Source organism: Ctenocephalides felis, unplaced genomic scaffold (genome assembly GCF_003426905.1).
Source record: "Ctenocephalides felis isolate EL2017-DRISC unplaced genomic scaffold, ASM342690v1 CF-g0.4_SCAFFOLD_03571, whole genome shotgun sequence".
Classification (NCBI taxonomy): domain Eukaryota; kingdom Metazoa; phylum Arthropoda; class Insecta; order Siphonaptera; family Pulicidae; genus Ctenocephalides; species Ctenocephalides felis.
The window spans coordinates 18263017-18288940 of NW_020539725.1; the positions used below are offsets into that span (position 1 = coordinate 18263017).

Here is a 25924-nt window from a genome sequence, read left to right on the forward strand (position 1 = left end):
TTTTTTTATATTGTTTTAATTTGTAACCCTGATATATTTATTTGTAGCACTGAAGATGGGTCAAATCTGGACCCGAAACGTATGTTCTCTTAATTAAAACATTTTGCATTAAAACTGTTTTTTTAATTATTGGATGGATGCCCAAGAAACAATTTTTATCATATTATTTCACCATCTGAAGAAAAACCTCTCGCTTTATATATATATATATATAGAACATTTTTTTATATTTTTAAATGCGTAAGCGCGCTTATTTACATCTTTTAAAATTAAAACCCGTCTTTTATATGGTCTTGTTTGAATTTGATTGGAATTTGTTACGCAAAAAGTCTCGTGTTAAATAAATGGGAAAAAATCATATGTTTAGTTGTTCTGTGAAGGCGATCTATTCATAAAATCTGGTTATTATTTATTCATGTGATTAATGTATGCGACTTGCTGCATTTTAATTAGAAGCGCTTCAAAGCTAGAGATTGACGCTGTGATATCGCCTAGTAAAACTAGAAATTTAGTGAATGAATTTTGTGATAATTTTTGAATAGAGTATTTAAAATAATGACTAACTTCAGAGTACTATTTGTGATTTTATTAGTACAAGGATTAGAATTCTCCTTAGGTATGTATAAATTTTTCTGTTATTACTAACTTACAATTAGTAATATTTTGTTATTACTAACTTACAAATTATGCAAATATTTGTTTGAAAGATTTTAGTAGATAACCTTTTATGCATAATATTTTCTCTGAGATTACACCGTTTAAAATAATATATATTGAATTACTAATGATTTATTATATATATATATATATATATATGTATATAATATATATATATATATATATATATATATATATGTATATATATGTATATATATATATATATATATATATATATATATATATATATATATGTGTGTGTGCGTATAGAGGGTGCGCCAATTATATGTGGTCAAAGGAAATGTTGAGTAACTTGAAAAATTTTCAATAAATTTTGATAATTTCTTTTATTATCAAATTAAGAAAAAATAGTAAAGCTTTAAATTTGATAATGAATAAAAGTTTATTAAAATTAATTAAAAATTGTTCAAGTTATTCAACATTTCCACATATAAATATATTTAAGTATATATATTTCTATAAGTATTTATATAAGTATATATATTTATATAAATTCAAATTATTATAAGATAAAAAAAAACAAAAATTTGAAAACATTGTAAAAAAATTGAATAATTTGTAATGAGTTTTGTACTTGATCATTATTGATGAATAGTGAAGATAAATAAAATGATATAAATTTAAATTATTATAAAAAAGAAAGCTTAGATATTTGATGATATTTTCAAAGAGTTGCACAATTTCCAATTTCATTATAATTTTAAATTTTATATATAGTTTTAGAACTGACACAGAAAGATTCAATTGCCTCTGATTTGAGAATTATGGGTTTTAAAAATATTATTTCTATGTTTGTTATTACCTGCAAAATTAATGCAATTAACATTTAATATTTGCAAATTATTTACTTTAATACCTACTTTCAAGACATAGGTACTTTCAAACATATACGTGATTTTTATATTTAAAGTATGAAATCTTTCAATTAGTTTTATCGCTGATTTGACATTAATCATTATATTTATTTATTTATTTATTAATGAAGTCATTAGAACAAAAGAATCAAATTTGGACCCAAAATAGTTTTAAAAGTATCTAAATATTACTCACACTTTCTGATGATCTGATAATAAAAAGTAGAGCTTTCTGTTGCTATCAACAAATTCCAACTTTAATAATTTTGAAGGTAATTTGTTAGCAACTGGAATTATATGAGTAAAGTACGAGAACACTACGTTTTTTACACATTTTTACTATATTTTATACTATTCTAATAATATCCTATACAATCCAATTTACTTCAAAACTGATTTTTTCTTTTTTATCTTCTAACATTACTTTTTTAACTCCTAATTCTATTCTGTCTCAAATCAACAATTCGAATTCTATTTCAATCCAACAATACAAATGGTAATTATATGTCAGTGCCAGGACTCGAACCGAGTGTCTTTGACGTGTGAGTCGGGCACACTACTGACTGAGCTATTGCCGAATATTGCATAATTTCCACAAGTTGACTTAGTTATTTAGAAGTTCTAGAACGAGAAGATCCAATTTTTCCAAATTTCAATTTCAATCATGTTGATATTATTTTATTTTTAGCAACTAATTGCACATTGCCTAATGGTGAAGAAGGCGAATGCATAATTTCTACAAGTTGTCCTGGTTATTCAGAAATTCTAGAACGAGAAAATCTAACTACTAATGAACTAAATTTTCTTCGATTAGTCCAATGTGGTTATGAATTCGAAGAACCTGCTGTTTGCTGTTCTTTATCGGGGAAATACAAGTAAATAATAAAATATAACAATACATAATTATATATATGTAGGTAAATTAAATTACAATTCAAAGTCATTAAAGATAGTCAATAAGAATAAATATATCTTATTAGACTAAATACTGTTTTTTCAAGGCTTTGGGGAATTTTTCTCCAATAAGATACTCCAATCATATTTTTAGGTTTTGTTATTTAAATAAGATGGCCAATTTCTTGAAAGGTTAGGCCCAATAAAAATTATAAAACATTTTATTCAATTTTTTTTTCAGTGATACTAATATATCCATCAACACTACCAGTTCTTCAAAAAGAGATCCTTATGTAGATTTGGAACTTTCTGATAGAATTCAATCTGGTTTTTCTGCTCTGCCATCCTTTAGTGATTGTGGAATACAATATTATCAGCCTGATAGAATTATTGGTGGTGGAATTGTTACCAGTTTTGATGAATTTCCATGGATGGCTTTGCTGCAATATTCTAAGAGTATGTATTATTATAAGTGATATTGGATAATACACTCTTTAAAGAAAATATTGAAGCCTCTGATCAAGATCAAATGACTAACGATCAATTATTTTAATCTACCAAGGCCCTGAGGAATTCATGAATTACAACTAATTATTTCCACCTATTAATATCCTAAAAAAAATATAATTGATTTTCACTACTGAACTAAATAAGCAACTTCCACTATTGAAGTGAAATTCTTGAATTTGTTTTTATTCCTGAAAAAAAAAATGCCTAATTTTTCTTTGGTTATAAATATTGCTAGTAGTTATAATATTTATTACAAGTTGATTTTTCAATTTTTAGAAGGTGCTTTATGCGGTGGTGTTTTAATTGGCAAGAAACACGTTTTGACTGCAGCTCATTGTGTTACTGAACCATTACTATCAGTTTTAGGAACTTTGTAAGTGTTTCATATACTTAAATAAATATTGTTCTAAGTTTAAGAAAATCAAAGTTGATGAAAATACCGCAGAAAAGCTCATTATTATTGAGATGCAGTATTATCGAGAAATCTTTCTCAAACGAACACTGCGTACCTGTAAATTATTTCACCATTTTTTAAATATTATTAACCTTGTTCAGCTAATCAATAATTTTATTAGTTTTCTTTAGTTGGTAAGCATTGTTTAAACATACACGTTAAAATACATAATTCATATTACTATTGATATTTTAGAACCCATGTCCGATTAGGAGAGTACGACATTACAACTGATCAAGATTGTGACTCTTTTACCCAAGAATGTGCAGACCTTCCTCAAGATTTAAAAGTAGAAAAGGTCTTTGTGCATCCTGAATTTAACTCTGCAATGAAAAATCAACATCATGACATAGCTGTAATCAAATTAACACAGGAAGCACGTTATAATTGTAAATATTTTATGACAAAACAATTCAACAAAAATTAATAATACATATTAAATTTGCTTTGGCTTGTAGATTTTGTGCAGCCTATTTGTCTACCTGTTCCTGATCATCGGGATCTAGATAAAATGGAAGGACGAAGCTTATTTGTATCTGGTTGGGGTTTAACTGAAAAAAGTTAGTAAATTTTTAAATGATGTTTGTAACTAGATGCTATTAATTTATTTGTTAAATTTTTAATTTGTAGGTATACCGAGTCCTATAAAAATGAAACTCAAAGTTCCAGTGGTATCACCGAATGCTTGCGGCATGCAATATAAGAACTTCAAAATTCAGGTGCAAATTTTACTTTTTAATCGAATTAGATACTCAATACACCATTTAAAGTTAATAAGAAATCTTTAAACTAATCATTTTATCTATATCTTTCGATTATTAACTATTTATCAATTTATTGTTTATTCATCAATTATTTAATTCCTTTAGCAGATAACTGTTTCTGATAATATCAAATGATCTACATGTATTTAGAATTAAATGAGTATGAAGCATATGCAAGAAACATTAATATTGATATCTGAGAACTACAATTATTTGTCTGTTTCAATGCTCATGTTATGTTTTATATGATTTGAGAGAATTTAGTGAAATTTGCTTCTTTATTTTATTTTAAACAAAATTATTAAAAAACCGATTGCATTACTACAGGAAAGCCAAAGGTGCTTAAACAGTTATTCTTAAAGTTCAAAAAATTTAAATCTTCTCATAATTTCGATGGGGATTTTCTTTAGGGATTCTCGACGGTTCAAGAAAATATTATTAAATTCGTTTGTCTCTAATTACTCGTTTATTGTCTCTAATTACACTTTCTATATATCACTATTTATCTCTCACAATATATAAACTACTCACACAATATGCATTATTCTTTTGTGATTTTATTCATATGTTATGCTTTTTACGTCAACAATATATAACATAAATCTAATGGGTACATTATCCAAAAACAGTTCTGTATGAGTACACCACATTTTCTACATTGTTTATAAATCATTTATACTTTACTTCTTACTATACTATAAATATAAATTTCTACTTTGTGAGCCTAATTTTCCTATTCTTTTTATTTTTTTTTATCAACTATTTTCTTTTTTCGTCAGTTTTTTTATTATTTCTTCGATGTCGTTTTGCAGAAGCCAATGACCCAATTATGACCTAATTTATTTTCTACTGATAATAATATTCATTATATATCTAGCATAAATGGAAAGTAATATAATAGTTTATTTATAAAATAAATACATGTATCTATTATATAATTATTTTCCAGTTGACCCCCAACCAAATATGTGCCGGTGGTGAGGTGCGTAAAGGAACCACTTCTGGTGACAGTGGTGGACCCTTGATGGCATATGATAAATATGCAGACCAATGGTTTTGTGTGGGAGTTGTTTCTTTAGGACTTAAAAAAATTGGCAATGTAGGTATTCCAGGTGTTTATACGAAGGTGTACGATTATCTAGATTGGATTAGAGAATCCGCTAATAAGTGATAACTGATAGTGATCTACTTAAGTAAGTGGCGCATTTAAATTAAATCAGGTAATTAGAGTGATTAAGTTAAATATGAATTGAGTTTAAAATTATTATTGAATGTTATTTAATTATATGTAGTTATTTAATAAAACATATTTATTATGAATTCAACTTGAGCAAAGTTTATAATATGTAGACGCATGACGCTTAGCAAGTCGTAGGAGCTATTGCCATAGAAAAGAATTAAAAATTGAAATATATCTATTTATTTTTACATGTATATATGCAAATATTACAATTTTCCACTTTAAAAAGACATTCAATTTCTACTAACAATTTGTGGAACGTATGGGTTGTTGGTGAAGGCTTTGACGGTATTGTAGAATAAATCTAAAATCTCTGATGAGTAGTAGGTACATAGAATCTGCATACAATATTTTTACATTCTTCGTAGACCTAAATCATATACACATATTTGTTTGCTAAGTTTTGGGTTTAGATAGAAACATTGTAATTGAAATAATTAATTATCTTATATTCGTTAATTTAGCTAATTTAGTTCGAACTGATTGTATTGAGTATCGAAATGATTGTATTGAGTCTTTGCGGTAAACTGTTTCACCCAGGCGTATAATGCTGCATAATATTAATTTATTGCTTCAATTGTTTTTTAATAATTCATATATATGCGCTGCCTTGTTTCGACAGAGTCGAGCTTCCGCTCTGGACAACCTGATATCGTGCAGTAGCGATGTCAATTTTTACTTGGAAATATAGATCAGAAATATGTTTCCAATTGAAAATAGTTAGAGTTTGATGGCGTCCATTAATCACATAATCGATTTTTTGAGGATTTTTGGATCCCCCTTTCTCCTTGGTGATACGTAGTAATATTCAAAATTACTCCCCCTCCCTCACCAAACATTACGTGTATTTCTAGTTACGAAAAAAAATTATGATTTTTATTTTTTTAAATTTTCAAAATTAATTTTGATTTTTTTTAATGTTTGAATCTTTTTTAAATAATTCAGGTAAAAAATAAAAACACGTAATATCTTAATATACCCTTCTTAACCCCAAGTGATCTTTCGCAATTTTTTGTTTTTTATTGGACGCCCTCTCACGGATCTGCACTAGGTTAACTATTATATGTGGGCTTATAAAAGGGACCAAAATTTTACCTAAAAAATTGAGGAGTAATAAACAACTAACACATGTTCTATTGATATTTGAACTCTAAAATATTCCAAAGAGTAGAATACAATTTATTTTTAAATTAGTAAAATCTCTATTAAAGAAAGTTGTAATATTATGTACCGAAATGTGATGTTACTTTTTTTTTATTAATGGCATTGCTGTTCAAACTCTCATTGTTATTATGATTGCAAAACGTTTTTCGGTTATTTTGGGTAAAAGAATATATTCATTCTTTTTCTTTAGTTGTTTTCTATTTCAAATTATTTGATGAGACGTTTGCTTTTTTCTCAACTCTTCAGGCGCAATTTTTCTAATTAATAATATTATTTACATTGCTTGAGGTTATCTCCAAGACCATCTCAGTAGTAAATTTATAATAATATGCAAACACCATTTATATTTTTAAGCAGCAATTTTATAATCTATCAAATATTTATTACGTAATTACTGTTTGTATAATGTTGCATAAATATTGGATTTTCTATCGATTACTGAACCATTCTATAAACTTAATTATGATGAACGCTATTAACATATTATAAAAATACCATTTTTTTAATTGATATGATTTTTTATATATACGTAATCCAATTTTGCAGATGGGTATTTCCAAGTGTAAAATATTTTTCTGAACCAAGTGTTAGAACACGCATAATTTGTTATTTTAATTTAGTTTGATGTGTTAATCTACGTCGAGAACATAACATTAAATCGATTTTAATTTTATATTAATATTCATGATAGTTACACATGTGTGATAAATTTAAATTTATTAGAAGAAAGCGAAATTCCTTAACGACCAATTATGTCTAAATATAGTGACAATAGATAAGAATAGATATCAAAAGGTTATATTAAAATTATATGTAAAATTAAGTAAATGATCAACATATCTTGTTAGCATTATGATAAAGTAAAATATATAATCAAACTAGGTGTAAGTGGCATTTTGTCTTAAGGCAAGTTGAACGAACTTCCTTATATTTGTAAAAATAATCGATTTAATCAACAAAAATCTGATTTTCATGTGATCTACCTGTCTAACAGTATAGTTGTTTAATTCTCCAACTGTCTACCTGCCCAGTGACTGTATGTCTAAGTATTATCATCCTGTTTAAGTTTCAACTTGTCTAATTTGTGCTGGCCCACCTCTCCACTTGTTTACCTGCCAACTTCTCTACCTATATACCTGTCTTCCTGCTTACAAGAGGCCTTGGCTACCACTATCTGCTTACTAGTTGACCTAGTCTATCTGTCTATCTTCCTACTGGTCTACTTGTCTACCTGTCTACCTGTCTACCTGCATCTGCGTCAATAGTTCAACATGTATATAAATCAATAATATTGATCTGAAATGATCAAATATATCTCCCTAATGGCAGGACCTGTCTTTGCAAAGAAGATTCTTTGAAGTCGTGGATGCAAAAATTGTAACCATACAAAACACATATGTTTAAGTTTTGGACACACAAACAAATACACATACATCCACGTTTTCAAAAGAATGCCATAATCTTCAAAATCTTTTGAAATGTAAAAATATGCAAAAAAAATTATTTTTGATTTTTTACGATTATTATAGCTTCTTTGTGGAACAATAAACTTATTAGATCTTTTATTAAAACTCTTCTGTAAAATAAGTGCATCTGCAATAATCAAAATGAGGATGAGAAAATGTAATTGATTTATCAAAATGTTTTAAAAATTAATGAATATGTTTATATATAATGGTTTTGATTAAAATCGCTCATTACCCTTGAAATAAAAGACCTTTATTTAAGGCAAATCGCGCCTTATGTAGTTTTCTATATTATACAGGGATATACTTGACATAATTAACCTTTAGATAAAACAACGTATTTACTGTTAATCAAACAGAAAAGTCATAATTACAATGAAATTTTATACAAAAAATGATAAAGTTTATTTAATTGGGTTGATTCTCCAGCCTCATTTATGATAATTTATCACATAAAATGATTGACCAATACTCTTATTTTTCTTTTTTGTGATATTATGTGACAAATATAACATACACAATTAAATTTATATAGTTTGGGATAAAATAGCAATTAATTAATAATAAAAGTGGCTAAATTTTTATGATAATAAGTTTATTTAATAAAAAAATTGCTTTAAAAGTGTACCAATTTCATGAAAATGCTCCTTGGGAGCATCCAAGAGAATGCCATGATTGCCATGCCAAAATTTATGAAATATTCATTTATTTGTACTCTGAAAATAAAGATTAAATATTAGGTAACCATTTTGCTTCAATGAGATAAAATTGATAATAAAACATATAATTTCTAACAGTCTATAAATTTTGACAATCGATGCACGCGTGCGGTAACAAACTGGAAGAACAACTTTTATCCCAATATTTTATTTGCACTTGCAGTCCAGTGACGTACATTTTTTTTAAATCTATAAAATTAAATACATATATATATATATATATATATATATCTAAGTATTAGAAATTCCATTCCTTAAATATAATTTTTAATTAAATTTAAATAAAATTACCAAATGAGTTTTAAAAAAAAGCCTCATTAATTATTATTTTTTATCTAATAATAATTCAAACTGCCTTTTGATAATTTGAAAATTAAATTGCTAATTTATATGTAGTTTTAACCAGTGTTAGGTTTGAAAACATATTAAATTTATTTTACTTCTCAAGTTCATAATATGATTTGCAAGTTATGTATTAATAGCATAGAACCACTTTAATTAATGCTAAAGAAATTTTGCATATTACATTTAAATATCAAATTTTGTTTATAATTAATAGAAATTTAAATGCATTTGAGTTTAAGTACGTATTTTTACATATATGTGCAATCAGGTTTTGATAACTTGAATTGAACTATGGTAATTATAGTATGATATCTATGCACGTATCAATTTAGAATTTTAATAACATTGCATGTGTTAAAAATATTATTGAATAACACTAATATAAAAGAGGCAAGAATTATTTTGTTGTTGATGTTTTTATAAGATGGCTTGGTTTAGATTAAAATTATTACAAGTCATTTTGTTTACAATTATGTAACTTCTTCTAAATTATAAATAACTAGAAAAATTAAATACTTTCGATAAACTGAATCATTTATAGTCAATATTTAAAATGAATTAATTTAGCAAATTTATAGACCAAAACTAGCAAACGCTATTTGCATTCGAAGAATAATTGGATTAATAGACTATTTAACACCATGAGTAAGTACTGAAACTTAAACATTAGATTTAGAATATAATTGTTGATTACATATTATGGCTAATTAAAGAAATCCTTGACTATGTCATTTGTCATCACAGCAAAGACATAGAGGCCGATTCTGCCGTAAAATGGACCAATTTTACGTAGGGGCTATGTTTCGTAGTGCATTTCATACAAAATGGTACTAATGGTTATTTTTCACTAAATACTGGCAAAATGCTATGCATTTGCTGTGCCGTCAGGCGTTTCACACCTAAAATGCAACTTAACTCATATGTTATTATATTGCATCAGATAGATGTAATTATGATAACATAGTTCTTTTCGACATTTGTGCGTTTTGCAGGTCTATCTGAAACCACATGGCATTTTGACAGTATTTAGTACTATTTTGTATGAGAGGCGCTACGTAACATAGCCTTGCCATAACCATGATCTATTTTACCGTAGACTCGGCACAATAGATTTTTAATAATTTGTGACTACTAACTCACGCGATTTTTCAATAAAAAATACCGATAACATAAAAATACTATTTTATTTGAGAATTCACCCAAAGAGTGTACTTAAAACCAAAGCAGAAAGAAACCTAGTCATTTGATGGGCTTGCGATAGAAATAATCGAAAAGTATTAGTAGCACGGATAAGATTGCTAACAATTAGGAATGATATGAGGCATTATATTACAAAGTCTGGTCTCGCCCGTAGGTAAGCGGTTAAGGGCGGAGGGACTTGTTTCAGAGGTCCCGGGTTCAAAACCCACTTCGAGCAGCCTGTTGTCAGGCAACAGTGACAACGATTTTCACTTGGAAATATAAATAGCAATATGTTTCCAAGTGAAAATAGCCCTCACCCGGCACTGTTGCACCATACGTGCCATATTACAGAGATTGTAATAAAAATTTATCATACAGAGATGTGACAACTGTTTAGGTTGCCATCTGTAATAAAACAAACGTAGTTTGTAGGATATTAATCACAACAGCTCATAGAACCCATAAGTACTGATCGCTGATCAAATAAAATTATAAAAAAAAAATTACAAATTCTATCATAATATTAACCCCCAAAGAACATAAACATCAAATGATAGTATTACCATGAGTGATAACAAATTATTGCAATGCGCGAAGTCAAGCTAATGTTAGTTTTGATGTTTGTGCCATCTGGAGGTTAGTATTTAGAAGTTAATATAGTGCAAATCGCTTCATTGAGCAGTAGACGCAGTAGATGCTTCGAACTACCAACTTATTTGATTTCTCAATAAAAAAGACTGATGACATAAAATTACTATTTTATCAGAGAAGCGTACTAAAAATCAAAGCAGGAAACACCTAGGTATCTCATTGGTTATAAGGAATTTCCAACAGTTCACCTTTTCCTCAACTTTGAGAACGAGCCAGTCGAAAAATATTAGTAGCATGGACAAGTTTGCTAGCAATTATCATTATTATGTGGCATTATACATATTACAAAAACTATCTTGATCAATTATAAAATCTACGTCAATGCCATCGGTTTACACAACAAAACGAATGTTCGCAGTTTCCAATGCCGGCACATTGTAACAAACATAACCTCTGTGTGAAGCACATACGGAGGTATCGCTTATTGCACGCCGAGTAAGTAGTCGTCAGACTGTTTTGCGATATGAGGAGACAAATACCTCGTTCTTGGACATTAAGTAGTATCCAAAATACAGTTATATTATAAATTTTATTCAGTGACAACATTAGTGTGTAAATTGAGTGTGTACAAAGTATTGGAAATTATAATTTCTATTCTATCCTCAGTGCAATGTCTATAGTGTTATATGGTTTGGTTTCTTTGTGCGCATATGTTGCTTCAGTCACAGGTAAGTACTGGCTATTTAATGTCAGGGCAATTATCGTGATTTGCACGTGTCTTACTTTATGATTAATTTAAATAAAATTTAAAAATATTTTTTTATATACGGATATGGTAATACATTGCCAATATTTGTGTGAATCCATTTTCTTTCCTTATATATGTTAGAGATGTTAATTTTGATGTTTAGGTATGTGAATGAGTTTTTCTAAGACCATATATCAACTAAAAAGCAAAGATTTATTAATTATTCTTTAATTTTCTAACATCATTATTGGATATTAGACTTGGTGTCTTACATCATTGGATATTAGACTTGGTGTCTTACATCAATAATTGTGTACAAAGCACAATAAAACTAGTGATGTATGGCATCGTGCCTTGAGGCAAATTGCTAGAACTTCCCGCACCGTAATAAAATACGAGGAATATTCAATGTTTTCAAATAGATTATTATAAATGCTGTAACAGATATGTTTACAGAAAAGTAAATAAACAAAATTTAATCAATCGGATTTAAAATGAAGGACTTTGTCTAATATTTATAAGAAATATATAAACTGAATTGAAAAGTTAAAATTATTTATTTTAAGGATCTAAGTGAGCTTTAGAATTAGAATTAAAATACAAATTATTTTTGACATTCAAAACGTCTCGAAACGTTTGTGAAAATTATTATTTATTAAATTAGTGCAAAAAAAAAGTTGTTTGATCATATTTCCAAATTAATATCTATTATCCACTCAGAATACATTCGACATATATATATATATATATATATTTAAATGTTTTCCCAAAAGCAATCGTTTCGTCAACATAAGCTGAAAGTTTTTGGAATCATTCAAATCGGATGTTTAGTTCTCTCAACTGCCATTTTTTGCATATATAGCTTGGTATTTCTGAATCGTCTGGACCTGCCTTTTCCCAAAACTAATCATGACTTCTCCCCGTCATTACGAATTGAATATATTTTTGTTCATTCAAATCCAATGCTTGGTTCTCTCAAAATCTTGATTTCTATTTTCTGCAAACTTTGCAGAAATCTCTGCGAAATGGCTGGACTTGCCTTTGCCAAAAACTAATCAGCACATCTCCCTATCAATAGGAATCGAATGTTTTTTGAACTATTCAAATCGCCGTTTATTCGTGCGCCCGAAAACGTGAACAAAAAATTGTATCCATACATACATACACATACACATCGATTTTTTCTGAGGTTCTGAAAATGCTCAGAAACCTTCAAAACGTGAAGAAATGCAAAAATTTTCAGTTTCCAATTTTGGACGATTACAATAACATACTCTGCTGGAAGTTAAAAAATAAATTTCATCAAACAAAAAAATCTTCATTAATGACAAGCAAGTGTATAAATTTTAGTGCTAACTTATGTGTTTTGTGCACATTTATTGAATTGACACCAAGTCAATTATTCACTGAAGATGACATAAAATTTTATTTCGAAACGTACAAACCTAGTAATATTTTTTATATTTATATAGATATTTATTTAATTTATAAATATGGTAATGATTTGAATTATCATATGAAAGAGATCAGATGTATTAGAAAGACGTTTATAAATCTAAAATTGCAGATTATATATTAATAATCAAGATTCGATACTATTTTCTAGGTCAATATTATTTTTCACACATTAATACTTTTAATTACTTCTAATTTCTATGATTTTCTTTCAAAACATATTTTTTACTACCAAATATTTTCATAAATTCTGCTATAAAATATAATCACTAAATTATTTTATTTTTTTCAACATATAATTAAAATACTTAGAATTATTTATTTGTATATCAAAGACAAATGATAAATAGAATTTATTAATAGATCTCACGTTCGATCAATTAATTGTTTTAATATAAACACAAAGAATTACATGAGACGAGTCGCTTCAGTTCACCAGAAATTAATACATTTCTTAGTATTTTCGTATTGTAAACAAATTATTGATAACTTATGCAAATGACATGTACTTTGCTTTAATTGCCATATTTTTCATTATTACGTTTGATAGTAAAAAATTAATCACAACATTGGTTTGATTACAACTTACTATTTATAAATTCAGATTTGGAACATATTATCAAGTATCAAAAATGTTAATGTTTGTTTTATATTAAAAACTGATATATATATATATATATATATATATATATATCCTTATATATTTATATATACTAGATGTACCCGATTATGTGTTGCTATAATAAGTTTACATGTAGGACGTAGGTGTACAATTTCTTAAGTATGTGTTATTTATGAAGTTCATTGATATTTGCAAACAATATTTGATTTTTAAGTCAACGACTTTAATAATGTAAATATTAACAAAAAATTGTAGAATTTATCATAATTACCATGTATCTGCCTATGGCCAAGTATTATTATTATTATAAATGAATCGATTTTGTTTTTTGTCCAAATTCGTAATGTTTTTCCTCTAATAGTGCAGATAATTAATTACTCCTAATCGGGTAAAAACCTGTATATAATTACTAAACAATATAAAAAATAATTAATGTATTTTGAACTTGACCGAATCAAAGACCTAAACTTAAAGTAAGGTGTTCATTATCTTACGGAATTTCCAAGAACGATATCATTTGGTTTTCTAGCATAATTTGCAATTTAAATAATTTAAAAGGCAAAACGCTATAGATATTTCAAATGTAAATTGTGTAAATATGATATACTAATTATATAGTATAATCGAAGAATGAATGTAGACTTGAAAAATCATTTGTAACGCTCTTTGTGATATTTAAATTATTATGAAAAACTACTGGGTTGTTAAAATGAACTGGCATTTACAATTTATTATTATGTAATACTCTATTTTAATAAGAAAAACATTAACTATAATTGATAATAATAAAGTTTATGAATTAGCAATAGATATATTGTTTCTAAAAATCTAAAAAGATTGGTACAATTTTGTATTAGAAGTGCATTAGCAACTATTTCAAAAAAAATCCTTTAAATTTCATTTATGATTCACGCGAACAATAATTATTCACATTTGTTAATTGAATCATTAATGAAAAAAATGTGCGCAGTTATACAATGTGTTGTTGTTTAAATAATTACAGTTGATGTCATTATATAAGCAATTTATTTTTTCTTTATGTTTCCTGATGAATTAGTATCTTATCAAAATATCTTTTTGTGTGAAGGACGTTGTATTATTACTCATAATTGTATATTTTAAACACAATAATATTTTTTGTCAAATTTAAAATAAAGTCTTTGATTTTTTCTCAAGTATTAAATACCAACAAAATTAGTTACGAGAGATTTCTGAACATTTTAGCATACCTTAGAAAAAATGTGTGTATGTGTGTGTGTGCTCGGATACAAATTTTCGTCAACAATTTCGGGAATACGGTTCAATCGATTTGAATGATTCAAAAAACATTCGATTCTCATTGATAAGTGGACGTGCTGATTAGTTTTTAGAGAATAGGTCCAGCCGTTTCGAATATTGAATCTCGCTAATCCGACTCATTTGTAGTCTGACACCTCTCATAATCTGACACTCCCAGCGATTGAAGCAATTGACAATTTTTTGGGAATATATTGAAGATTTTTTCGATATTCCCAATATTTTGTGACTTTTCACTATAATCCAGTAATCCAAACATTCCACTTATCCGACACCCCCTGGTTTTAAATAGCGTCGGATTAGCGAGATATTATTGTTTATGTATATGTAAGAGAACGATAAACGTATTTATCCATTTATCAATAATTAAATCAAACTATATATATTCAGGCAACGACTCATAAAAGATTGCGTTTAAGGGAATATCATCGCTTCTTTTCTTAAATTTCAACATTACTGATATTAAAAGAAGCTTATGTAAAAGCGACGTGTAATCAACATATTTTTTTTTCTAATTTTTTGCAAAATTAAAAAATGTGAGAAAACGAATACATATAAAATGTGCTAATGAAAATTGTGTCCTGACTAAATTCGCCAATCCTAAATTTAATCACATATTGTTTCATGTGTTTTATTCTTCTCTATTTTTTAAACTGATCAGTTTTCTATTGGAATTAAAAGAAGCTTACGAAAAAGCGACGTATAATTAACATAAATTATTAACTTCCCGAAGGAGAAATTTATGTTTTCATAAAAAAACCCGACTCGCCAATTTTATGTTTTATCGACGTTTCAAGCCATTCTGAATCGAATGAGACCAAAATTGGAAAAAGTATGTGTGTGTGAACAGATTTTTATAGACTTGTAGATCATACAAAAATATTACGGCCCTACGACAAGTCGTTTAATTTTAAAAATTCTTCAAAGTTTGCAAAAACTAATATCGTTTTTTGGCAAAGTTATCAAAAATTAGACCTTTGATCGACGTTTTCTCAAAAACGCCTGGAACGATTTCAGAAATTTAAAAGCCATTTGATGTATCTCGATGAGGACTATAGTTTGTCAGTTTTGTGAGACGATCTGTCGAGCCGTTTCTTTTTAATTTCAAAAAAAGTGTTAAACTTTTCGACCACATTTAAGCTCAAACTACCGAATCGATTTTAAAAAAATCAAGAACTGTTCGAAATATATTAGTTGGGAATGATACTGATTAGTTAGGTGAAAATCTACTGATTAGTTTTAGGTGAAAATCTACCGAGCCGTTTTCTGGTAATTAACTGTTGAAAAAAAAAATTAAGCCGATTTTTATGGAACTTTTTTGGCAATATATATCATTGTCTTATAGAACTTACTGAAATATTACGGCCTTACGACAAGTAGTTCAATTTTAAAAAATCATCAAAGTTAGAGAAAATGAGTAGTTCTTTTGACATTTGTTAAAATTAAAATTAAACGATTTACTGGGTTTAACGATAGAGGACTTGGTCTCAATGCACATACTAAACTATTAAAGTCCTACGAAAACTGGTTCAATTATAAAAATAATTGATTTTTGAAAACTTGCTTTTAAAAAATACTCCGAGTTAACGTGTTCGTATTCAATTATATGTAATAAATCCACTCGTAATACTTTTAATCACTCATAAATTAATTTATTTTTTTATTAAGTCGATTATTTACACATATCGGAAATTTCATGTAACTTGCCTCAAGGCAAAATACCAATAACAACTAGTTTATTTCTAATTTTTAGCAAAATTAAAAAATAAGTAGGAAATGAATACATAGAAATTACAATGAAAAATTATGGCCTGACTAAATTTGCAATTCATAAATATAATCACATATTGTTTCATTCTTATCTATTATTCAAACTGATCAGTTTTCTATTTCCCATTCAGGTTCGGAAATAATATGCGACACACCAGGCGGCGAGGCTGGAAAATGTGTGACATCGTCGACTTGTCCTGGTTACCAGGAGGCCCTGCAGACTCGTCCGCTGACCGACGAGACGATCAACTTTCTTCGCCTAGCCCAGTGCGGATACGCGGCCAATGAGTCGATGGTTTGCTGCCCCAGTTCTGGACAATATAGGTTACTGTCACCTAACATACTCCTTTCCTTTTTATGCGATAATATATATTATAGATTTTGCCTTAGTTTAATAATTTTTTATGGTGTTTTCGATAGAATTGAATAGAAATTCAGTGCCAAGGTTAAAGTTTGTGGTTTCTGAATAATTTTAACCTTCTATGGGCCCGCATAACTTTTAGGTCATATTCCAAGTTTTTTGCTATTTTATCGAATAAATATGTCTTTTATCGTGAGATAACGTACAAATCTTAATTCTATAACGTAGTCAAGACAATTATTATTAACCAATTATCTATCAATATTTATGATCTTTGTTAGGATTTTAAACCTGAAATAACTCGATCGTCACGTAATTTATTAATTCGGTAATAAACAAAAATTGGTTCAAACAGAGTTTTTTGTTTTTCATTTGCTCAATACTCACTGATTTTTTGGTCCCATAAAATTTTTTGGTGTAAAACAAAAATTCGGTCAATGATGGTTAAGTGAATTTTTCACCATGATTGGGTGAAATGGATAAATATTTACAAAATATAATTGCGTTCATACATTTTGTTCAGTATTTGTATCACATTCCAGATTGGATGAATATTTGTAAAATAAATGGATTTAAACTAACATAACTATAATAATTAATTTCTCTAAGGAGAAGCTTATGTTTTCATAAAAAAACCGACTCGCTAATTTTATGTTTTCTCGACGTTTCAAACCATTCTTAATCGAATGAGACCAAATTTGGAAAAAGTATGTGTGTGTGTGCGTGTGTGTGAACAGATTTTTTGCCGTAAATCGACGTTTTCTCAAATATGGCTGGATCGATTTCAAAAATTTAAAAGCCATTCGATGTATCTCGATGAGGAGTAGAGTTTCTGAGTCTTGTGCGACGATCGGCCGGGCCGTTTTTTGTAAATCGCAGAAAAGTGAAAAAATTCACGTGTACGTTTTAGCCCGCAACTTTGTATTGGGAATTGAATTGGGAATCGTGCTGATTAGTTTTTAGTAAAGATCGGCCGGGCCGTTTTCTTGTAATGATTTATTTTCTGATTTTTTTTGACGGTATTTACCATAGTTTTAGAGCCATTTAATGTATCTCAATTTAATTTAAAAGCCATTTGATGTATCTCAATGAGGACTATAGTTTGTCAGTTTTGTGAGACGATCTGCCGAGCCGTTTCTTTGTAATTTGAAAAAAAGTATTAAACTTTACGTCCACATTTAAGCTCATACTACCAAATCGATTGTAAAAAATCAAAAACTGTTCGAAAGATATTAGTAGGGAATGATTAGTTTTAGATAAAAATCTACCGAGCCGTTTTCTTGTAATTAATTGTTGAAAACAAAATTTGAGCCGATTTTCATGGAACTTTTTTGGCGATATATATCATGGTCTTATAGAACTTACTGAAATATTTAGTAGTTTGATAGTAATTTGTGAAAATAGTAGTTTAATTTTTAAAATTCATCAACGTTTGAGAAAATCAGTAGTTTTCTTGACGTTTGTTAAAATTAAAATTAGACGAATTACTTGGTATAACGATAGAGTACTTGGTCTTAATTAACATACTAAACCATTAAAGTCCTACGAAAACTGGTTCAATTATAAAAATTATTGATTTGCGAAAATTTGCTTTCAGAAAATACTCCGAGTTAACGTGTTCGCTCGATTTCAATTATGTGTAATAAATCCACTCGGAATACATTTAATCACTTATAAATTAATTTATTCTTTATTAATTAAGTCGATTATTTACACATGTCGGGAAGTTCATGTAACTTGCCTCAAGGCAAAATACCAATACCAACTAGTATATACATGGAATCCTAAATTGTCTTAAATTTTAAAAAATTAAATGTAAGGCATATGTATATTTTTGATGTAGATTATTATTCGACATTTATATGTGCTTTGGCATTTGTAAACAATTCTGTATCTGAATAGTATAATGCCTAAGGCATTTAATCTAGTTGTGAAAGCTTAAATTAAACTTAAATTAATCGTTTAGTATGATGGAAAGAAATCATTATTAATTAGTACTAATTATTATTAGTGATGTGATTCAATACTGACTTCATCTGCCTCTTTTATTTATTTAAATTTATATTATTATTTATCAATATTACTTGATGCTAATAAATTAGCAGTTGTAATAATTATTGAAATTAAAAAAAAAAAAAAAAATCTGCCATTTTTAAAACAGCTACATTTTTATTAGGCTTGTAATTTAGTGAATACGTCGATAAAATGATAATAAAAACGTTGAAAATTGAAAGTGATATTTTGTCAATAATGAATTACATTATTTTGAAACACATTATTAAAAAATATAAGAGTGATGATGTATTACAAAAGAACAATTTCGGTTTGGTTTTGGAGAAGCTAAATCTCGGATTATTTCTGATTATTTTTTTTTCAAAACTAAACTATTTTGTAAATATTAAAAAAAATCTAAACCTTTGAAGCAATTTTTGTAAAAACTGATTTTTTTTAATAATAATCATAATAGTTGCTGTCAAAAATATAAAAACTATAGTATTCTCTAATTTACATATATTGTTATGGATAACAATTGATGAAATGATGATTAATATAACAAAATATTTTTTCGATTTTAATATAATATGTAGTATGAATATATACGCAAAGTAGTTATTGTGTTTCTTTATTTACTGATTATTTGTCTAACCTTTTGTTACATATGTTTTAATAATTATTTGTCGAAAATACTTTGAATGTTAATGTATTTAATAATTATTTTTAACTTCAAATTTTTAATGTTACTGTATTTATACTTTGAACAGGAATCTAACTTTATCTTTGACGGAAGAGCCAAAAAAGCGTCGAGTGAGGCCAGATAGAAACAATTCCAGTCCAGAAATTGGAGACAGATTTGGAGAATCAAATGTGTTACCATCAAAAGATATCTGCGGAAAACAATTTGCAAATAACAGAATTTTTGATGGTGAAATCACAGGAATCGACGAGTTTCCGTGGATGGCTTTGTTGGATTACAAAAACAGTGAGTGAATAAAACTATAATTATATTAAAACAAATCGTTGTTGATTTCATTTTTGGTATTAATCATAATTATAGTCTACAACATTTTAATCACATTTCAAGAATAAGATATATATAATATAAGAAATCTATACACTAACATTAGGCCCCATTAGAACTACCGAAAATGTTTTTATATTATTATGATTACAACTAATCCATTTCAGGATTTTGGGAATTAGTTCGTAGAAGGCGTTTCGAGTTGTGTACGTTATCACTATATCGCATGAGAAAAACTAATATATATTCTTTATAGACCATTACACCTAGAATTGTTATTAATATTATGTGTTTTGACATTGTTAACTATACATAAGCACGAATCGTTTTTTTCGGGTTGTAATTATTATGTTACAACGAAATCCGCCTATCTTTGATTATTGTGTCAGGAGTGTGCTCCTTTTTCTTTAATGGTTACTAATAGATAGATATTTATTAAAATGATTTTATATTAATAGCTTTGATTCGAATTCATATAATAATAACAATTTTGCAATAAACATTTGCAATTATTAAAAACAAATTTATTATAGCAGTCATGATTGGCTAGTTCATTAGAATACAAATCAAAATCTATTTGTAATAATATAATTATGATTTATAATTTAATTAAATGCATGTTGAATTTTAACTTAATGCATATTGAATAAAATTCAATCAAACTATAATAGAAGAAATAAAATTTGCTTGGACCCTTCCTTATCCAAAACTGTCATGTGTGAATTTAAATTTTCTCATTTGGAAATATTATGTAAATGTAAATATTATGTAAAATATTTAAACAAACCATTTTCAAGTATAAACTATAAATTATTATTTGATGTTTACTTATTTAATTTTTTTTTTTCAAATAATTATTAAAAGTCCAAGGGTAAAAAGGACCACCACCGGAATTTCAATAAGTGAAGTTAAGAATTTTTTAACAACAATATTTGAAAGTAAAGGGAAAAAATGTATAACCAGCCATCACTTTGTTCATGACAAATGTATTTTCTTCTGTTGGTATTTTTTTGGTTGTGAGCACTGTTGTTTAGTTTACGAGATCTCAATATAATTTTTATAAGTATATGTTATTTATTTGTTTCATAAACTATATTGTTAATTTTAAGTTAGATTCAGCAGTTTTTTATATAACCTGTATAAAAACTCACACATGAGAGGGGTAAAAAGGACCAACTTTAACTGGCAAATGTGTGAACATCAAAAAATAGTATATATAAAAGTAAATTAAGTTAAAAAAATCAACGTTTTATTTATTTATTATTAAATTAAAAGTTAAAATTTTTTGCAAGAAATTAGTTAAATAAATAGTTATTTAACTCTGCTGATAATTATTTCTAACGAAATATTCGATCAAGGTTATATACACTATTTGTTATTTCTGTGAAAAATGTACCCTCGAAATTTATATTTTACATTGGTTGAATAATGCAGCTATTATTTCGTAAAATTGCTTAAAAATTAAAAATACGACATTGGACTTTTATTCGCCTATGGGGTAAAAAAGTTTTGGAAAACAACAAAAAACACATTTTTACTATGATGGATTAGCTGGGATTTTTCACTGTACATAGTCAGATATGTTTGATATGTGTTATTTGTTGTGATTGGTTTTCACGACATAATTAAGGCATTTTATTCAGATTAGTACACAATATATTATCAGAACGAATAGAAATAGAATGAAATTTATTTACAAGTTCACTTGTCTCTTTATGAGTTCAATGAATTGTAATGCACAATATGTTTTTGTGTAAATATATTTTCATTACAATTTGTGTATTTCATTTTTAATTAGATTTCAAACAAGAAAGAAACTAAAATTTATCATAATATTACGATCTTGAGACTTAGTTTGTTTTGTGTCTCAAGATCGCAAACACTCATTTTTTTATTCCAGTGATATTTATTCATAAAGAACAAACTTCACTTCAAATAAATTACTTCTATTTTATATGTGTATATTTATACATATAATTCTTTGCACGCCAAAAAATGTGCATTTAATAAAATCATTTCATTCATTTATCACTTTATATACAGAAGTTTAGAATTTCTTAAATTAGAACGATTTTTCATTTGATCACTTTTTTCTTTCAATTGATACATTGTAATATAATTTCATTATGATACAATTCAAATCAAATCAAATCAAATTACTATATTTATTTGCTATTATTTACTATCTTATAAACTATTTATTTTATTCTTCCAGAAAATTATAAGGGCCTGGGTTTTTACTGTGGAGGTGTGCTGATTAGTCAGAGATATGTTCTTACTGCTGCCCATTGCATAGCTGGGGAAAGTTATTCCAAATTTGGTGGTTTGTGAGTAAATTTTCGTATTTCCAACTTATAAATTTCAATGATTATTTATATAATGCAGGCGACATAATTTATTTGTTTTGAATAACTTTTAATTTAAATAAAACATTTAAATTATCATTTTTTAAAGATTACGTTTTCGTCTGATTCCGATTTGTTGTTTCGATGCTTTGTCAACGTTCCAAGTCATTCTGAATTGTTTGGCACTAAAATTGAAAAAAAAGTGTGCATATGCGTATAAATATGCGAGTGAAAATTGACCTTTAGTAGAATTGTCTATTTAAAATTCTTTTGTGTAAAATGCCACAAAAGATGATTATATACTCATAACGGACTCAATGCAACTTACATTAAGGCAAATTGCAACTTAGCTTTTATTTATGGTGTATATTGAAATTGTAAATCAAAGTGACATAAATTTTAGCAATGCATAAAAAAATAGTGCCAATCAATATAGATATGTCGTTTAATACTCCAAATCTAATAAAATTAATCAAGATTTAACACAATATTACTTAAATTCTACAAAAATAATTGTAAATTTTTGTGAGACGCAAAATGTTCATTTAGTATCAATAAAAAAATATCAATATTAAAATAAGAGTTATTAATCGGTGTTTGGATTATAAAAATAAAGATTTTAACATCACCTTCTTGTAATAGAGTTGGTGTCCGACTAGGCGAGTATAATACTGAGAGTGAATCCGATTGCATCCAGGAATTAGATTTTTACGACTGCGCTGATCCACCTCAAGATTTTGGGGTTGAAAAAATCATCCCCCATGATGCTTACAGGCCCGACACATCCGATCAGCATAACGATATTGCTTTGCTAAGGTTGGATAGAAATGTAGTATTTAGTGGTGAGTGAAATTTTTCATCTTGTCAAAAAAAAAAAAAAAATTACGGAAGCATTATCTCTATATCATATACTATTGACCTACAATATGTTAACCTAAATGTCGCTAGAAATTAAAAAAATTGCTATCTAAAAATCATAAAATCAATTATTATAATAACATATTCATATAATAATATATCGCAGTCATAAAAACTATTGAGTTCTATTCAGAATACAATTTTCGTTTAATATTTACATGGATAAAATGTATTAAGTATATCTTAATTTCTATTACAGATTTTATTCAGCCACTTTGTTTACCTTTACCAGAGTATTTTCCTAAATTAAACTTGGAACCTGGACGACCATTTGTGGTGGCCGGTTGGGGAAGGACAGAATTAGGTAAGTTTTAAAATTAACAATTTTCCACATTACTAATACAAAACAATGAACTAACTTCAATAAACTATGTATAAAAATATAAAATATAAAAAGCCTTTAAAACTTACCGATATAATTTTATTAATATATGATTATAATAAAATAAACTAATTATACTAAATAATAATACAGCTTTAGATGTTTTAAAATATTATTATGAAGTTATTCTATTCTTAATATATTTTCAATACCAAAATTTTATTTTTTTAGAACATATAGTAAAGAATGCTATAATTCTGAATTAAATAAAGCTAGTGTCGTATGATCAATAAAATCAAATCGATGAATTATTTATTGTTTCAAATTATTGAAATAGTTTAGCGGTTTAAAATGGTTTATTAATAGCGTAGATAAAAGTATAAACTACAATTAGAAAATGTAATCAAAAGATGTTTACTATTATAAAATTAATATAAAATATTATACAAATAATACAAAATATTATATAAATATTATTTATTTCTATATCTAGGAATTCCAAGTCCAGTAAAACTGAAGTTGAAGGTACCACTTGTGAAAAATGAAGATTGTATGCAACCATACAGTAGGTTAAATGTGAGGGTGAGTTTCTGATCAATTTGAAATTGTTTTTGTAATATAATATAAACTATTGAGGAGTTATAAAAATATATAATTTGTAATATACCACTTATGCAAGAGATTTACACACTATTATATTCATTGATCTAACCCTCTATGGATTGCGTAGGTAACAATTCAAAAATTTTGATATTCTAACAAATAATAATAGTTTTCTGTGAATTGACGCATAAATCTTAATTTTATAATTTTGCCAAGACCACCAAGATTAATATTTATTATCTTTGCTAGGCTTATCTGCCTCAAATAATATTTTCATACACATAAGTGCGGACATTATAGGGCGAAGTGACTTTAAAGTCACACTAAACCAAAAAAATGTATTAAAACGAATTATTTCGGCCTTTAGAGAGTTCAGTTCGTTTAGTTTGCTAGATCAAATACATATTTTTAAATGTTTCCGACATTATAGAACTGTTAAATACTATAACTACTCTCCCATTAAAGTTATAATGCTATTCATGCCAAACATTGCATACTATAATTGAATTTTAATATTTCTGACTTCCCGTAGGGTAAGTTATAGTAATCACAAAAAAAGAGAAAATGAAAATTTTTATATATCTTTACGTTTCAGAGTTGACAGTTCTGAACATTTTGGCATACTTAGAAAAAAATGAATGTATGTGTGTGTGTGTATGGGTGCATGTATGTACAAACCCCTGAAACGTGAAGATATACAAGAGAAATTATTTTCGATTTTTAGACGATTGGAATAACTTTCCCTATGAAAAATAATCGAAATATTAAAAAAATTATTATTCAAATAAATAATCTTTCAAAAGTTTCAAAATTCTTAAAAATCTCATTTTTTTCCAAGTTTTCCAAAAAATTTTAAAGGTTTTTTAGACATGTTAATTTTCGGTACGGGAAGTTTTAGCAATTTGCTTTAGGGCAGGATTCCATACACCACTAGTTTATTTATAATATTTATTATTACTAGGTTTGGTCCAGGCAACTTTGTGCAGGCGGCGAGTTGCATCGCGACTCCTGCAGCGGCGACAGCGGTGGACCCTTGATGGGCTACGACCGCTACGGCGATTCCTGGTACCTTCTAGGTATTGTATCTTTAGGACCAATAAATTGCGGAAAAGCTGGCATTCCTGGTATTTATACAAGAGTTCCACAATACCTCGAATGGATTAGAGGAAACATGGAACCATAAATTGTTACTTAGTGGATAAGTAAATTATATAAATATAGTAATATTTTTTATTAATAACAATACCTAATTTTAAGTACGTAATATTATACGTAGATTTAAACAGCCGATTCTGCCGTAAAAAATAGACGAATGTTATCGCAAAGCTATGTTATGTAGCATTTTTCATATAAAATTGTAATAAAAACTTTCAAGTCAAAATGTTATGTATATACAGTTCGATCAGTAGTTTTATACATAAATCTATTATAAATGCACATATCAAAGAACCTTCTTTTGAGAACTTATGTATGTATAGTATGCTTATGAGAACCTTCTTTTATGACGTTTGTGCGTTTTCTGGGTTAGGTTTTCTATATAAAACGCTTGACTGCACAGCAACTACATAGCATTTTGACAGTTTTTAGTACCATTTTATATGAAA

General features: G+C 27.3%; 2 protein-coding genes across 2 annotated transcripts; both read left to right on the forward strand.

The window, feature by feature from the left end:
- The first annotated feature begins 555 nt into the window (after positions 1-555).
- Positions 556-5366, forward strand: LOC113385722 (phenoloxidase-activating factor 1-like). Its single transcript, XM_026623561.1, has 8 exons — positions 556-616; positions 2221-2407; positions 2668-2882; positions 3213-3309; positions 3586-3779; positions 3849-3950; positions 4021-4109; positions 5104-5366. Exons 1-8 carry the CDS (start codon positions 556-558, stop codon positions 5323-5325), a joined length of 1167 nt encoding a protein of 388 aa, XP_026479346.1. The 3' UTR covers positions 5326-5366.
- A 5656-nt stretch (positions 5367-11022) lies between these two features.
- Positions 11023-25599, forward strand: LOC113386953 (CLIP domain-containing serine protease 2-like). Its single transcript, XM_026624713.1, has 8 exons — positions 11023-11589; positions 16884-17076; positions 19876-20093; positions 22348-22459; positions 23120-23319; positions 23595-23699; positions 24211-24299; positions 25282-25599. The coding sequence occupies exons 1-8, from the start codon at positions 11532-11534 to the stop codon at positions 25501-25503; spliced, it is 1197 nt and encodes a 398-aa protein (XP_026480498.1). The 5' UTR covers positions 11023-11531; the 3' UTR covers positions 25504-25599.
- Positions 25600-25924: the final 325 nt, after the last annotated feature.